This window comes from Calidris pugnax, unplaced genomic scaffold (genome assembly GCF_001431845.1).
Source record: "Calidris pugnax isolate Ruff unplaced genomic scaffold, ASM143184v1 scaffold95, whole genome shotgun sequence".
NCBI classification, from domain to species: Eukaryota; Metazoa; Chordata; class Aves; order Charadriiformes; family Scolopacidae; genus Calidris; species Calidris pugnax.
The window spans coordinates 7,023,643-7,041,889 of NW_015090885.1; the positions used below are offsets into that span (position 1 = coordinate 7,023,643).

Consider the following 18,247-nt stretch of genomic DNA (forward strand, 5'->3'; position numbering starts at 1 on the left):
CTAAAACAAAGTTCAGTTTCATTGGTTTTACAAGACCTAACATTTTCTGTATCATAAAATTAATAACATTAATCTATATCTAGCATTTCTCAGGCACCTTCATTATTTGATGCCTGAATGTGAATATGTAATACAACTGTATCAACTGATGGACTTGCTTGAGGAGTGCTGGCACAATCTGCATAAACTTAATTATCTGATATTTTGTGCTTGGAAGAGTACACAGTTTGGAAAGGAAGGAGCAGCTCACAGTCTTAGGCTGAACTTCAGAACAGTACAAATTGCACAGTGCCCTTCTGTATATGCTGATGCTAAAAGTGATTAGGCTACTATCTAAGTTTATGTTGGCACAGACAGGAATTGCTTATCACAAATATAAATGAAAATTAAAAAGCCATTAAAACAAATATGTTGGATTTTTTTAATTGTCTTTTTTGTGTGACAAAAATGCGTAGAAAATCTTTAGTTACAGGGAAGTAATTCCCCTCAGAGAGAATCCTTTTTCCTCTAACGTTCTTTGTTCTGAAATATCATTAGATTGGGCTTATATTTATCTTTTCTGGAGAAGGCTTACCTCTGCCAGGTTCCTGCTTTTAGCACTGGAGAGCCCAATAACAGTATCACAGTTACAGCCACGTGTAGTTGGCTGCATTCTCCCTGTTGAAGGTGTAATCATCAACTTTACAAGATAACTAAATATCAGTCCATTCATGCCTTTTAAAATAAGACCCCAAATCAGTATTTTAAATTCAGAGCTGAATTTAGTTGGAAGACAGTTTTTACCAAAAGTTGCTTCTGTGCTTCTGCTTTTATTTAAAAATGCATGATTCTGACTGCTGAATAGTATTGAGGGGTTCTTTTCTAATGCCTGCTGTCAAGCCTGTGGGAATTTAGAGGAGGAGTTTAATTTTTCTGGAAATGCTATGATGAAAAATTAGGAAAGAAACTACTTTTGGTTACCAATTAGTTACTTTAATACCACTTTCTAATCCCAAGACTTGTTACTGATGATTAGCAAGTAACCCTTCTGAAAAAACTAGACAAGTCTGCTTTGTCAATCCTAATGGCATTTAACTTTTCAGCTTTTCCACTGTGCATATTTTATTAAGTACTGTTGATAAATAAATGGAAAATACAACTAGCAATCATAGTAAGTGATAGGTGTAAGGCTAGCAGTCGTGCTTCTGAAACCAAAAGGGTCTTACTGTGCTGAAGAGCTGTGTGCTGTTTCCAAAGCTGTGTGATCACTGATAGGGTTGGCAGTGGAGTAGTTTTTATTACATGATTCTTGATTTTACTTTCAAACCCTATCTTTTTTAAAAGCAAGTACAGAACCCGATATGTTCAAATAATTGTATAAAGTTTCTGCAAGTGTTTTATGTAGATTGTCATATACATGCCATCCTTCTTTTTCCTTCACATAGAAGTAAACTGTTGAGAATAATTCTGTGACCTTTAAACCACAGTAAATAACTTGAGCTTCTTTTTGTTCCTCCATTGTATGAAGACTTTACAAAGAACCTTCTTCTTAAGTCTGTTAAGATTAAAGTTGAGACTCCATATAAGGACTAACTTAACAAATACAGCATATTTATTTAGTGTAGTATAAGAAGGAGGAACTAGAAAATTGTCTAGATATGAGATTTTGAGGAGATAGAAAACACTCACGAAGGAAGGAGTAGTAGTCTGTCTCTTTTCTGGGATTGTTTACTAGATAAACTTCTAAGAAATGTATTATAATAGTCCACTGTTAAGTGGATCTACTGGCTAGTGCTTACAAATGTCTTCTAGTTTCTATAAAAAAAAGAAGTATTAGAATATCTTTTGAAAGCTTAGCTGTATTAGATGATCTGTCTTAGTATGACAGTTTGTGGTTCGTTTTGTGGTGTGGTTTGTTTTTTTTAAAAAAAAATCTGTATGAATGACTCAATACTGGCATTCATTATTAATTTTCCTTCTTTACCTAGCTGTAAGATAACACTGACTTTACCTTACTTTTTTGGTCCAACTTTCTCCTATAACAAAAATGAAACAAAAATCTAAGCAGACCGCTGGTTGAGAGAATTAGTTATGAGAGAGATCTGGTATGGGTTTTTTTCTGGAAAAGAAGATTTGTTGCAAGAGGATCAGTGACTAAAACACTATACCACATCACTTGTGGACAAATTTAGGTTACTACCTTTCTGGTAGCAGTACACTGAAGTTGCAAATGTATTCAGTTCTGCCTGAGTTTACTTTTCAGGATCATGTAAAGGCTGTTATAGTTTGATGCCTTGTGTTCTGGTACAATCTGTACCTCCTCCTGAGAATGACATTCCCCTAGGACTGTTCAGGACCTCAAAGCTAACAGCAATCCGGACATTGAGTAAAAGAAGAAAAAGAGTTAGGTGCAGGCACTGGGGTGTGACAGTTTGGTTATATCTGGAATTATGGGGATCTGCAAACTTAGAGCTAAACAGGAAAAAAATGTCACCAGATTAATCAAAAAGTAGATTCCTGGACTAAGCAGTTACAAAACAAAACATATAGTTTAGCTAATTTTCCTCTGTTATTTTAGGAAATCCTCAGCTGTGTCCCTCACTGCAAATGTATTGGATAGTTGCTACTATAATTGATCTCAAATCATCTCTTGACTGACTTAGTAGGAACTTTCTTAAAGCTGTCTAAATCATACAGAAATAGTAAAGATAAATACATTTAATGAACTTTTGGGGAAAAATCAAACCACACTGGAAGGCACATTAGGTCCTTAGTAACTTTTAAACTTTAAAAAATTCTGTTCTGGTGTGTTTTTTTCACTTCAGAATTATGCTGCCTCATTATGGGTGGAGGATATTGCTAGCAACAAAGAATAAAATAGCATGTGAATTTTGCCAACAGCTGGAGTTTGTTCTTCAGAGAGGGAATAAAATGTTGCATCACTTGACATTCCACTGTCTTGCATGCTATTCTTGTTCTAAGTCAGGATGGAAAAAATTAAAGTCTGTAATTTTACATTTGGGATAATGTCGGTGTATGTTCCAAACATGGAGAATGTGTTTGAATGCTTAATTATTATTTTATAGTCCCTTTTGATAGCTCATTTCTGTGTTTAGAGGTGGACTTTCAGTAGTGTTCTCTTTGTCTGCAATTTATAGACGATCTGCTGTTGCCCGCATTCAGGAGCTCTTCAGAAGGAGGAAAGAAAGAAAAGAAATGGAAGAACTGGAAACGTTGAATATTAGACGTCCTTTAATAAAGATGGTTTATAAAGGTCATCGGAACTCCCGAACAATGGTACAAACTCTTTGTGTGTTTTGGTAACTGTAGAGAGTTTATGGATTGATCGGTGTAGCTGACACATTGATATACTGGCCAAAAAAGATATTGTAATACATTTTAAGCACTTTTTCTTGTCTAGTCAGTTAGAAGCCACATAATTTGCTCTAAATGAAAGTTAAAATTAGTGTGACTTATGTCACCATGCTAAGCATTTAAGCTTTCTTGAGTTTAAGACTTTTTCCCCTTAACTTCCTTTGAAATCTTGGGTTATTTTGCTTAACTTTTTCATTTTGTCTGTCATCTTAAGTGCCATAAAATGTGCCTACCTTCAAAATTATGATTTAATCCTCACTTTCCCTTCCAAGCTGTTCAAAATTATTATTTAATCTTTACCTTTAAAAAGATTGGAAGGGAAAGTGAGGATTAAATCAAAGTTTTGAGGAGTCTTGACATCTCTGAATTTAAAAAAAAAAAAAGAAATAGTGCTAGTTATTAAGTCATAATCTAACTACTAGGTATTCTGTCTTTTTCATGCAAAATACTGTATTTTAAGAAAAATGCAGTTACTGCATTTGTAAAGCAGTGGTGCGTGAGAAACAAATGCCATTTTTCTTGCTCTTTCTTTTTTTTTTCTTTTTACAGTATGCTGAAGATGTGAAGTTCTGATTACTAGCTGGTATTTTGTAGAATTAGCAGGCATATTAATTTGCAGATGATCTGAGGAGTAGTCCCTCCAAAAGCAATTTTCTAGATTGTGTGAATGGCTTTGATTACACTGGGGAAAATGCTTCAGTAAATCCATATTTCAGTCTACATGAGGAATAAGGCTTAGAATAAACTTTGATTAAGGCAGGGAGTTTTGCACTGTATTTCAGAAATTAATTGTAATTACTCAAAAACCCATTATTTTAAAAGTCGTAGTGTCCAGCACTTTGTAGTTAGGCGATATTAAAACTAAGCTTGCCTAAGTGGTCTTAATTCGTTCTCCATCTGTGTATGTGTTTTTACACAGATTATTTAATGGATTTTGTTGTTTGGTTTCTTTGGGATATGGCTTGGTGGTTTTGCTTTTGTTTCACATGAGCACCTCTGATGAGAAATGCACACAATGGAAGATGATGTAATTTTCCCTGTTGGCTTCTATGGTGGCAGACTTCACTTTATTTATTTTTCTGATCCATACCTCCTTTCCTGCAAGGTGAGGGCTGATCATATTTCCCTTTTAAATTTGTGAAGGCAACAGCTTATAGAGGTTGTTTCCTAAACACCTGAGCAGCCCAGGGATAAAGCTGTCTTGTCAATTACATGAACATGAGCTATTTTAATACGTGCACATATATATATATATATTTGTGTGTGTATGTATTAAAATATATATAAAGAGAGCGAATTATGATTATACAGGCAAGTTGAATAATTCTGGTACATACTTACTTTTGAGAACTTAATTTGGCAGTCTTACAGTTTTTTTAATAAGCATATTTTAAGTGTGATTCTTACCTTATCAGAAAGCAAAAGATAAGTAGTGTTATCTTGATGTTTGCTTGCACTATTGGCAAGGTTGTAACATTTTTAGGTCTAGCACACAGATCCCTGCCATGTAACCACTGGAATGATGTTATTAGAGTTCTGGGCGTTAATGCTTTTTCATGAAACAGACCCAAAAGTAGGGCAGCAGGGGGTCTGATGGTAGTGGAATGATGAAGGGTTGGATTTCCTGTTTCTCTTTAGCTCTTAGAGGGGGAAAAAATGCTCATGAGCCCAAAATTCATTTCTTTTCTTCAAAATTTGTCTTTTGCCATATGCCTTCAGTTCTGTGTCTCTCCTCTCTTTTCCTCACTATTTTTCCCTCCAGTCCTATTCTTATCTCCTTTCATATATATGCCATTCTTCCCCTATTCCACTCACATCAAGTCTCAAGTCCCCTTTTTAAAATACTGACTTTAAAGAAACTTTTCTTCAATGGTGCATCTGTGTACACCTAATAAATGGCATAAATTGTGTATGCATACAGTAGAATTGAGTGTGTAGATGAGTTTGAAAACAACATATTTAAATGTGACTTTCAGTTGTGTTAATTTATGTGGTGCTAAAATTAGGTTTTATGAATATTAGAAATGTAAAATCAGCAGTTGCATTAGAGAATACAAAGGAAGAAGAAAGAAGTCATAATTGAGAATTAAGATATAAGGTTATTTATTATTGAAGATAGTTTAGATGTACTTCTAACAGGATAATGAAAAATATGTATTAAGATGACCTATAAGACAAAAGCTGCCAAAAGATGAACATATTGGAAACACGTCTTTCACTACAGAATCAAGAATGCAGTTTCTGTGGCCTATTCTTAGACATCAGGATGACTTTATTGCACTGACTGCAATCATTGGTACACGTTCTATAGATAAAGATATGACAAGCCTGAAATTTAAAACTGAAATACCCATGCTGGAAATAAAGTACATATTTTTAACCGCAGTAAGGATTCAGCTTATTAATATGATGCTTTATCATGGTGATTTTTAAATCAAGCTGGCTGGGCCAAAGCACAGAGTGAGACAATATCTGTCTTTTTTTCCAGTGCATTTTCTGAGAAAACTATGCATAAAGAAAGAGAAGGATGCAGGCACTGTCCTCTTAAGAGCTTTATTATGATGTGTTACTTAGAAAATAATTCCATAGTAGGATTCTGTGTAAATGATCTCAAACTCAAAATACTGGCCCTTATGCTGGAGATATTCTTAAATACCAAAAATTATAAAATTATTTTATGCTAAACTTCAAACTGTAAATTGTCTGTGTGAACTCTGAAAGCTGCTGCATAGGAAACTTCTGTTTACATGGGTATCTCTTTGCCTAGTGTATGTCAATATAAAGAGTTCATAAGAGGTAACTGTTTAAAGTGTAATCCTGTGTGTAGGATTACATTTTTAACTTCAGACTCTCTTCTCCAGCACAAACATCAGACTACTGTGGAGCTTTCAGCTCACATCTTGTTATTGAATTTTGACTGTTCTTGAAGCAATGTCTCTTCTCCTTCCACAACTCCATCTAACCTCTCACCCTATAGATGATGTAGGGCAGCAATGGAGGAAGATACTGCTGTCTAGCCTGTTCCTATTTTAGTTTAACAATGGTTATTTGGATGTCCTACTCTGAGTAAAACCAGAAGTGATTTCTGAAGAGGATTCTAATCACTAGTGAAGTGACCCATCCTTGTTTGCTCAGACTTGTTTGTCTCTGTGTGGGTTACATCCCTTTAGGAAGGGACGGCAAGAGAGGCCTTGGCATAGAAAGATTATTCTACGTTTAAGAAACCTGATAGTTGTTTCTTGAAAAAAAAATATTCTAGGGTGGGTTTTTTTGGCTCAGAAATTGAATAAGCCACTTTCATTCAGACTGTAATTGTAAAGATAACTTGAATGTAACAGGTGTAGAATAATATGAGTGTTACATTTCCAGGAAATGGATATCTGATCCTACTGCCACTTTTTCCTGGCATGCAATTTCTCTCTCATTTACACAGTCATTTTCATTGTAACGCTGCTGTTTCATAGGACAGAGTGCTTCAGCTGCCTTCCGTTCCAAAACTCATGAGATTGCAGATCTCTGAAACACTCAAGGAGTCTGGGTTTTCCCACTGAATTAGTAAATACACAATTAAGAAGTAATACAGCATTTATTACACAAGGAATTATTTATAAATAAATAATGTTTAAGAAATAAAACCAGTATAGTCTAAATTAAATAATAAATATATGAATCCATACAAAATATAATTAATATGTATAAATTATTATCAGATGATATATTATTCTTACAATCCTTTGACACTAGTGTGTTTTGGAGAGACGGGTTGGTACAGAGGAGAAAAAAGTTCAGATTTATCTACTCACTTGTCTCCCAAAGACTTTTTCAAGTCAAGGTCAAACTAGCTACCTTGCCATTTACTGTATCTGCTATTTTCTTTAATTCTTAGAATCGGGGACAAGACAGTCTAGTCATTTTGAGGGGAGAGATGATCACTTCATTCAAAAAGTGGTCTCAGCATTGTTAGCAAAAGTGTATCTAGCACAGTGATGAGCCATGAATATTTATGGCGTTTAAAGCATTTAAATACCTACTGAATTATAGCACTTCATACAAGGAAAGGGAAATAGATGATGTAATAAACCACTATATAGTATGCTAGCCTAAAGCATGAGCATACTGTTTCCTAACCACCGCCCTTTTCCTTTTACACAGAGGATGTTCCTCTCTTCATTGCATGGAGAGAAGGAGCAGAGGCTGTGTGTGGATGGCAGGGGAAGAACAGCAGATTGTGACAGGAAGCCTTTGCTGTCTCTGCTGAGGTGGTCTCCCTGCTCCAAAGGAGGCCTTCAGTCAGCTTTCCTTAGTGCTGTCAGACCTTCCTGGAGAAGCTGCCAGGAGGGAAAAGCCAAAGTGCACACTCTCTGCATCAATTCACTGACTGTGAGGCACTGCAACAAACTATACAGTTGTGGTGAGAGACGGCTGGTATTCTGGAAGCCTTCTCAAGGACTGTGGATCTTTCTTCAGTACCCTTCAGTCAATGGCATGTCCAGCCCAGTTGTGCCCATTCACAAACCGATGTGCACACTTTAACTCACAATGCCATGCCTGTGAATTTTCTGGTTTATGAAAAGTTCTTGAGTAATTCATGTATCTTCCAAGTAAAAATTATTGCAATCTTATTCTCAGAGGTGTAGAATGCCCTCCTTCAAAGGTGTAGTTCTTCAATCAGAGAAGTCTTCCTCAAACGTTGTAATTACAGCCAATTATAATCCAGGGTCAAACTACTGCATTGTCAATAACATTATAGAGGAGTTAGCTGTAGGCCAAAACCAAAGATCATCCAATTAGAATTTCTAATGAGCAAGTGATTTAAAAACTAATGTAATTTGTGTCATGCTAGTCCAGTCAGTGCAAAGTAAAATTCCATAAACTAGTCCAAGATGCTAGAATGACCTTCAGTGTGAACAGTAGGCCCTAAACAACTCGCTGCCTTTGCTCTCTAAATTTATACAAAGCAACGTTTATATTAAAAAAAATAATAAATAGACCACATTGACAAGATATTACATGTACTCTTTGCTGATAGCATGGGAACACTACTGATACGTGACAAATGTTAACTATGTTACTTCAAACATTTTTCAAAGGTGTTCAGATACCTCAACAAAGTAATAATAGGAACAACCATATGGAATAAAATACATCATTGCTGTTTCAAGAAAACTGTGATATTATTGGTTCCACTTGCAGGGAGACATTCTTCTTATTTCATCTGCTATTACTGTGATAGCTGAAGCTGAAAGGTCACTTCTACCCAGATGCCTTCCTTGTTCGGTGGCTTATAACTTTAATTTTGGCTTTGGACTAAGAAGTCTTAGTTCTTATCTGATTGATTATAGAGAAGGAAGAAAAAATTCCTAAGTTTGATTTCATTACTCCCTTCTATCTGTCAGACCCAGTTAATTTTCACCCCTCAGTTTTCATAAGCTTCTGTCTTGTCTCCTCTTCCTCTGTAAATGGAAAATCCCCACCAGGGATCAGCCTGTCATGCGCTTTAATTTACCAAACTCTTCCCCAAAACTGTTTCACATAACCCTGTTTCCAGTATCATTACTGTCACTTTGGAAAGTGACAAATTTGCTGTCATTTATTTCCAAATTGCTTAGTCTGCCTCAACTTCTCTCCTTTTTTCTGTTGACAGCCACCTTGCTTTGGAGATCTATAGCCTTCTGAATTTTCTTTGGTTTTGATCATTCTTCTTTAAATGTTTCCTTTAAATTTTATTAAATGTTGTTTCTGCATACGCAGAGCTCTTACTTCACAGGCAGTGTTATTGCAGAAATTTGAGTGTGTCCTTTCCACTAGCTAGTCTTACAAAGTATTTTTTATTTTTGGTTTTGTTTTTTTTTTACTACAGATAAAGGAAGCTAATTTTTGGGGATCTAACTTTGTCATGAGTGGTTCAGACTGTGGCCATATTTTTATATGGGATCGACATACTGCTGAACATCTTATGCTGCTGGAAGCTGATAATCATGTGGTGAACTGTCTTCAGCCTCATCCGTTTGACCCGAGTAAGATGGTCATTTTTGACAGTCTGCTTGTTCAGGTTATCTGTAGTAAAGCACTTTAAAGCTCAATCTTATATTCTTTGCTCAATAGAGCATTGTAGTGATTAATAAACTATTGCTCACTTTTACCCATGTCAGTTAGATAATACTGCTTTTAATTTTGTCTTTTACTAATGAACTTTGGTCCTTTAAACCCTCCTCACCCAATGATGTCTTGGAATGAAAATGTTACTGACATCGTATTTATAGAAAGTTAAGTTGTTATAAGAAGAATCTCTGTTTCTTGCTCCCCTCAATACATTAAATGTTTTCCATGACATTAATGAGAGAAATATGGGGTCACTGAAATGCCAGCAACACTTTGGGAATTGATATTGAAATCTAGTATCTACTTGGGTCTCTTCAAAGATTTGAGTTAACTGGGTGTCTCGCTCTTATGGGCTTTGTGAGATTAGAAGAATGACTAAAATTCATAGGAATTCTAGTAATTTGTATTTAGGGGAAAATATTTATAGAAAAGATGGACCAAAGTAGTAGAAGGAATCATATGTCATCTGACATGTGGATGAAAAATCTGAACTATTCTGCAGCTTCTAACATAGTCAAAGAAAGCATTTGTGTTATTTCTTTTTTCATAGCTTACATGGCTGTGGAGTAACAGTCAGCTGTAAATAAATAAGCAAATAAAGTTGCTATAATGGTACGAGAAGAGGCTGGGTTTTTTTTTCAGACAGCTTATGGAAATATGGAATATTGCCCTACATTGGATAAACCTTGAACTTTTAAACACTTAAGTGAAATTGTGTTCCTGTACATGTTCAGAGTGTGTGGGTAGGTTGGCCACTTCTTTTGGAATCACCTTTCAAAATGCCCTGTAGCTTTACTGATTTCTTGGAGTGCAACTGTCTGCCTGTCACACACTGAAAATGTAATGAAGAGGTCATCCTCCTTGTAGGACAGTTAATCTTGTACAGTTTTCCAGTTACTGAGATCTTTCTATTCAGTTTTTATTCCTGTAGTGGTTTCATGCAAGGATTCTGCCACTTCTTGGTTTACGTATTTTAACAAGTGTTTATAAAAGCATCTATTGCTTCTTTATATTTGAATATCAAGTAAATTTATATGAAATACACTGAAATCATCAAAAGTCAAAATGTTTGAAATTATCTTGCTTCTGTCTTTTTATCTGGGTCTACAAATCCTAAGGCTTTGTTACTAATTCACATACTTACCATGCTGTCAGCAGAAATATATTAGTAGTGGCTGGGTCTATTCTTACTTTCTGCTCCTATCTTATGTATATTCTGGTGCTTTTTTATTTTTTAATTTACAAAAGGAGGCGCTTGATGTATGCATGTGTTTTCTTCAGAGAGAGAGATACATATATATATATATATATATATATCCAAAAATATATAATCCATAGGTCAGATCTAGTATGGAGATTTAGTAATTAGATAGCTATATGTTCAACATGTGAGCTGACATTTGCAAGTAAATGCTTCAAGTGAAGTATTTTTCTTCAGTCACAGTTAAGTGCAGCAAATACTAGTAAAGACAGAACATGTTTAATTTAGAATTACTTTTATTTACTTCTAGTTCTGGCCTCTTCGGGTATTGATTATGATATAAAAATTTGGTCGCCTTTGGAAGAATCCAAGATTTTTAACAGAAAACTTGCAGATGAGGTAAGAACCTTTCCTCCTTTTTCGCAGCAATGTTGCATCTTCCAATTCTATAAAAGTCTTTGGTGCAAATTACTGATATTGAATTAACAGACTTATTTAATATTTAACAAATGAGCTACAAATAAAAAGCTGCCCTTTATAATAGATAACTTTCATATCATTGGCAGCACACAGAGCCACTTTGTGTTTCACTAACCATCCTAGAAATTATGATCTGGTGTTATGTACATGAAAGAAGCTGGAAAAGGTATGAACAGATATAGAAGCAAAACTGGCAGGAATTAAGAAATGGACGTAGTGCCTGTCTTTAAACAAATGAATTAACTGAAGGAAATAAAATTATATATAGAAGAACGGGGAGTGCAAAAATCAATCCTATTAAATATTCTGTAGCATAAAAGGTTATGGTTAAGATTGCAAATTGGGAACTTCATGGAATAAAGCAAATACTGCAAGCCCAATCAGTTACAAAAGTCTCTATGTAAATTAATGTAGCACATTGGTTTTGTACTCCAAAGCAATAACATGTATATAGCAACTGGCCTATGATGATCATACGGTTGACTGCTGAATAATCATACTTTAGTAATTTATATAACAATTTATTAAAATCTTGGAAGTTTTTCTGTAAGTAATATATTAGGGCAAATTTGGTAGTGGAGTGGTTTGGGGGTTTTTTGTGCAATCTCTTGGACAGTAGGGATATACTAGACTGGGGTTTTATCGTTGTTATTTCTTTGCATTACTCTCTGCATTAAATATATATATTTAAAACAAATAGAAACCCACAACCCTTAGCCACCACCCCCTTGCTTCCCCTGAAAAGAAACCCCAATTGATTAATTTGTGAGTTTCAAACCTTCCCTGTTATTTTAGTAGTAACGCCAAGTGAAGTGATGCTTCCTTGTATATTGTATGATGGTTTTTAACCTCTGACGTGTTTTGGATGCTTTGGGGTTTAGATATATTGCTAAACATAAATGTGTGCTAAAAGTAATTATTGTACTGCTACTTTTGACAATTCATTTTTAAAAGTAACAAATTATTTAGAGATTTAATTATTTTTCTTTAATAAAATATGTAGAACTTTCAGAAAATTTGACTGTAGTATGGTTTGTAATTTTATGTGGTTTTTGTTTTTTAATTTAATCCCTGCATTGAAATACCTATGTAGAGAACAGGAGAGGTTCATAGAAATAAAATAGTTTCACCATGCTAAGTTTGGCTAGATAAAGGGTCCAGCATACCTAAACTGAATTTTCCATAGAAGGGAAGGTCTAGGCAGAAAGCATTGTGTTTGGGGAAAGTTCAGTATAGATATATAGAGCCATATTTAAAATTGAGAGAGGCCATTACCTTACGGTAACCTGATCTTTCTTCCTTCCCATGTTCTTGGCCAGTGCTGGTGCTAGAACTTTGTTATCTACAGCAATTGCCATCTGTAACAGCACTTTTGCTCATCATTCCTCCTCATTTTGTGTAAGATCTCATTTCCAAAATTTTTTCTCAGTTGCTCAGCAGACAACGGAATGATGATTGTACTACAATTTTCTTTAGATAAATTAGATATCTGTAGGCAGAGTCCACTGTCTGACTTGTCTTACCACATACAATTGGTGTAACTGTATTCGATAGTAATTATTAAAATATTGCTCCCTTAGTGTAATTTTGGACTCTGTAGATGCCTTTTGCATAGGAACTTTGTCTCTAAAACCCAATATTGATGCAGTACAATTTTATGTTTATATTTGATGCTGGTTTTTTCCCTTCCTTGCCTGCAGGTTATAACACGTAATGAATTAATGCTGGAAGAGACCAGAAACACCATTACTGTTCCAGCTTCTTTTATGTTACGAATGTTGGCTTCGCTGAATCATATAAGAGCAGGTGAGAGACTTCTGAAGAGCTTGTCTATCATATTGGCCTATGAAATAGCAGATGGATTGGGGAACCATCAAGATCCTCAGCTATCTGTGACTAGACCCAGGGTTGGTGAGAAGATTCAAGGGTTGCTCAAGGTCTCTTAATAGAAGTACTTTAGAATTGCTTCTTTAGTGTGAGACTTGCAACGTTTTTGCAGTTACTGTTTTTTACCTCAAAATGAAGAGCAAGAAATGAGCAAAATATATTTTTTGAAATAGCTTATTTGTCATGTAGTACTAATTAGATGTGGAAAAATACTTTCTTTACTAAGGAATGATCTTTAAGGTGAGTGCTGCGTGATGGGAAAGCTACTGGGGGTGATTGGAATGAACTGTAAGATAAACTCTGTCACTGTGGGCTTGGAATTGTCTAGGGGCAAAGGAAGGTGTGAAGATACAGGACTGTGGGGAGGTATTAACGAGGCCACTGGCAGCTGTTCCTGGGGCAGCAGGTACTAGGACGTCCCTTCAGCAAAGGGGCAGTTCCCTACAGACACTAACTGGCGTTAGGAAGAGTTGCACAGAGAATTATCAGTGTTTCTGGATGTTAGTGCTGAAGAAGTTGACTGCAGTGGGTTGACGCTAAAGATGTAGGATAATGGAGAGATACCATACTAGGTAGGAAGCAAGGAGATGAAGTTTTGGGGGGCTGGTATGACATATGGGGTGGAAACCTAACAGAACTGTAGATGAAGGTGAAAGTGACTGTAGATACTGAAAATGGGGATTCTGGCACTGGCTGAGCAGAGCTATGGGCTTATGGTGATGAAGTAGGAAGGAAGTTCTGCCTGGCAGCAGCTGCTGCTCCTCTTTCACCTCTCACTGATCTGTGAGAATTAGAGAGCCAAGGGGATGCCACTGTACCCAGCCCAGTGATATGCCTCACCACAGCTACAACTGAATATATTAGTTTGTTTTTTAATTAATTTGTTATGATTTCTTTGGAGTAAAATACTCTAAAAACTGCCCAACGCTTGAGTTAGAACAGTTTCATTTAAAATCTGTTATGGTGGAGTACTTCTTAATCTGACAGATGCACAATATATCTTGAGCCAATCATGTTCCCTCACACATTTCTGTATTTGCCTTTCTCTAAACTTTTACTGCAAAAGGTACTTTTTCTGATGTATACAGTTTTCCGGAGTACACAATTTTCTAACTGCAGCTATTCTAGGTTCAGCTCTTGAGAACAGTGTTTCAATCCCTTGTATTCACCATCTCTTTTTAATATTATGCTTGCATTCATCTTTCCTGTGCTGACAACCAGGCAGCAGCTACAAGGTTTTTCCTTTTGTACACAAACTTCACTTTTATGCCTAGAAATCCTTTAGGGCTTTTCTCCTGTTTTTCTTTCCTGTTACAACATTTCTACCCTGTCTCTGCTGTCAGTCCGTATGGACTTTCTTCTGCTGTATAACCCACAGCCACTCTCCATTGCATAATAGCCCAGGGGGACAGTATATTATAAATATTTACCAAAAATGAAATATTTGGAGGTTCTCTTTACTAAATCTCTTTGTCTTACAGACCGATTGGAAGGTGACAGATCAGAAGGATCTGGTCAGGAGAATGAAAATGAAGATGAAGAGTAACCGGCAGTTGTGTGCAAGCACCTAGATGTTAATGGAATTTGTATAAGACATTAATTATATTTTTCCTTACAGAGCTTTAGTGCAATTCTAAGGTATTGCTTTTGGATAACCTAACCTTTTGTTTTTGAATGACTGTGTGCATGACTTTGGGAGAGTGTGCAAGTTAAAATAAGCAAAAATGTTTTTAAAACGTTTTGCCATGTATGAGGGGTGCTAGAAGATGCAAAGTGCAATATTTTCCTTAACCTGCAAATGTGGGAGCTTGGATCAATGTTTTAAAGTAACTTTCATTATAGTAAAAACGTTGGTTCAAATAAATTTCTATACTTGCTGTTTGCATGTTTGTTGCTTTCTAATTAAAAGATTTGGTTGTTTTAAGTAGTTTTGTGTTTTTTCTTTGTGCAACCATTGATTTGTCACCTTGTAACTATAACCTCATTACTACCTTAATTTGCATTCTTTCTTACAATGTTTGTAGAGTGACAAATACAATTATTTTTTACAGTGAGCACTGGGATTCTCTGTGACTTTGAGACCCCTGTGCCTCTTGGTTCTTGTGTTTCCATGGGCGTAACCCACACACATAGACGCAAAATTGTCTCCCCAGCAGTCTTACTCTAGTGCCATTTCTCCATGCTTCTATCTGTAGTGCAAAGGAACATGAATTTAAAAATTCCTGTGTGTTACTTCCTAGGAGTAATTATTTGGGAAGGTGGGCAGTTCAGTTTGTGTAACAGACTCTACCCTTCCTCCATATGTTTTTGGATGGCGGTGGGGAAGAGGAAGTGAGGAAGGAAAGCGGAACGGGGAATAGAATGGCTTTTCCTCAATGGCTGTTCTTGCCAAGGATGGCAGAGGATGGGAAGAATTCTAAACCAGGTGGATGAGGGTACTGGAGGCTTCATTACCCTGCTATCATTAAAGTACACATTCATCCACAATCTTCACAAACTTTGCTTACATCAACAGGAAGAATTCCCCACACTAAATAAGAACATTAGCACAACACTGATATCCTGGTGCAGGCACAGGCTGAAAAGACTTGGGGAAGGGATATAAATCACATACATGGAAGGAGATGGGAAAACTGAAACTACTGGAGGAGATGAGAGGATTCGTGAGGGAAGAGAAATGGTAATCATATGGAACTCAGCTGGCAGTAATAATGAAGGTACTTGGGCAAGGGAAGAATAACATGAGGGGAGAGGAAATGTCTCAGGAGATGGATAGGGTGGGTGGGTGGCTTGTTTTTTATTTAAAAGACAAAGATAGGAAACTACTGAGGAAGAGCAAAGTATAGAAGCTTTGAAAGTGATCCAGTGAAGTGAATTTAGGAAAGGAGAAAACTGTGGGGGAGAGAAGGTTTTGGAGGCCAAGGGTGCCAAGAAGAATGGATGTCTCAGAAGTCAGGAGTGTTGTGGAAAACAGAAAACTTCACACCCAGAGGAGGTCAGTGCAACAGGGGATGGAAATCCAGTAAGCGTTTGGGAATATATCTTCTGTGACCAAGGGAGAGTGAAGGAAGTCAAAGTAAGTTGGTTGTTTGCTTGCTTTTTAAGGTATGGATTGAAAGTAGCAGCTGATACAGATATTTCTCTTTTCTGGTGACACAAGGATGAAGTGGCCTTCTTGTTGGAGAAGGGAGCAAAACATTAGTTTTTTCTCCTGACAGCATTTTGAGCAAGCATTTTTAGGTCAGCAAGAAATGAAAAAATATTTAATGATTTTGCGGTACACCTCTTTGGGGAGGGGGGAACACAGTTGTCTAGAACTATTCAAAGCATATTTTTACTATCACATGTAAAATAGCCTTGAATTTTTGTAACACAGCAGAGTGCTCCTCATTAGATTTTAAAGAACTACACAGTAAATATATATAGTGTACTTAGTGTACATATAAAGTAGGGTTGTCTGCTCTACTTTAGCTGTTGGCAGTAGGAGGAATAAAGCTGTTGTTTCTGTTCTGTGTGACATTTTTTGCAATGGTGGGTCAGTACCACAGCTAAGGGTCCTGAGCAGTTCTGTGGGTGAAATACAGTAACAGAGTGTTTGATGCAGTTGTTAGGTCCTCTAGAGGTAATATTTGAGATGTATTTGCTTCCAAAAAGAATGACCATGGGGTTTCTACAGAAACCTGGCTCTTTTTATTTAGAAATTATTAACTTTTGCCTTTTGAAAACAAATTCTTTCTCAAGTCAGTGTATGGAGAGGATTCCCATTGTCTTCACTAGAGAGGTTTTAAAAGTCAACACTGTGGATGTCTTTCTAAAAATAAAAAAGCTGCTTCTGCCACTTTTGCTTTAGTCGTAACAATTGCCAGCAAAGACCATACAATATAAAACAAAAGCAATAATCTTGTAAATGTCTTTTTTCCAGAGTTCCTCAATAAGCACGTTATTCCCAAAAGGTCCGTTATTTATTCAAAGGCTAAATATTCACTTTAATTCTAGATGCTGAGCTGTGGGTTTACTGATTAAAAGGAGGACTGAATCTCAATGAGGGCAACAGTTTAATATTTGGAAGATTTTTCAAGTGTGAGTGAAGCTTTTCAAGCCATTTTTCTAAAGCTTAGATATCCATAGTGTTTGGGTTGGTTTTTTGCATAAACATTTAAATAATGGACTGTCTCAGTTCCTAGAGCCATGCAATAATAGGAGCAGTTGGGGGGAGCAGGAGGGATGCTGGTAATGCTGGAGTTTGGTAGCAGCAAAAGAAAACTTGAAAATGCTATTCAAATGTGCTGAGAAGTTAATAAGCAAGTAATAAACCAACCCGCAATCCAAAACCTCAAAATTTTAGCAGCAAATCTTGTGATCTGATCTCGGATTGGGGCCTTTGAGGTGGGTGATGCTCCAGGAGCTCCCTCTAGTGCCACCATTCGTGCTGCATCGGTAGGAGCCTGCGTCCTGTGTGCAGAAACAAAAATTGGGGACGTGTACTTCCCTGGGGTTTGACTGCTGCCGTAGTGATACAGTACGTGAGACCATCATTCGTCCTTTCAGGTAAGCCAGTCAGAGGAAAAGACCACCAAGCAACAGACCATAATACTCCTGTTAAGCTCCAAGCGACCAGCTGATTTAGCTGGCCACTAAAAGATATCCAAAACCTTTAGTTTCTAATTAGAGTAATAACAGCCCAAATTTGCTGGACAGGATGGTGAGTGTGAATGTGGGGATCACCTTATTTTCCTACCTGGGGGACTCAAGATTGTACGTATGCTCCAGCTGGTCCTTCTGTCCTGCAGCAGCTGGCTGTCCACGGTTACATCCTGGGAAGAGCACTTGCCTACAGCAAAGGTTCAGATGTCACTCAACGCACTCTACAAAGGATATTCTTTAAGACTGTTGCAAAGATCAAAAGCAACTTCTTTGATGTGTTGCTACAATTCCTGGTAAATAATTTGGTGTCTTGAAGCTTGGGCAGATGGTCACCGTAGGAAGCAATCTCTTTTTTTAAATGTCAAAGATATTGAGCCTGTTCAAACTACGATCTGCTTAAGATCTAGTTCTTCATGCCTTCCCCTGATGAAGGGAGGACGAGGTTCATTAATGACATCCTGCATCACCCTTATTGTGAAGTTTTCTTACCTAAGCAGTAGGTAAATGTTACGGTAGACTATTGTGTACATCTTGAACTCTTTCAGAACGTCTGAGAGGATGTTTTTGAGGAAGAAATTC

At 36.6% G+C, this 18,247-nt stretch overlaps 1 protein-coding gene across 7 annotated transcripts in view; it reads left to right on the forward strand.

Annotated features, from left to right (window-relative positions):
- DCAF6 (DDB1 and CUL4 associated factor 6) overlaps positions 1-14,951 on the forward strand; it is an 86,810-nt gene extending 71,859 nt beyond the window's left edge. For all 7 annotated transcript variants that reach the window (XM_014947266.1, XM_014947268.1, XM_014947267.1 and 4 more), the window contains 5 exons: positions 3,138-3,276; positions 9,215-9,371; positions 10,968-11,056; positions 12,838-12,943; positions 14,506-14,951. In XM_014947266.1, the coding sequence (XP_014802752.1) occupies positions 3,138-3,276; positions 9,215-9,371; positions 10,968-11,056; positions 12,838-12,943; positions 14,506-14,570 (556 nt within the window). In that variant the 3' untranslated portion in view covers positions 14,571-14,951. The remainder of the gene's footprint in view (positions 1-3,137; positions 3,277-9,214; positions 9,372-10,967; positions 11,057-12,837; positions 12,944-14,505) is intronic.
- The last annotated feature ends 3,296 nt before the right edge of the window (positions 14,952-18,247 follow it).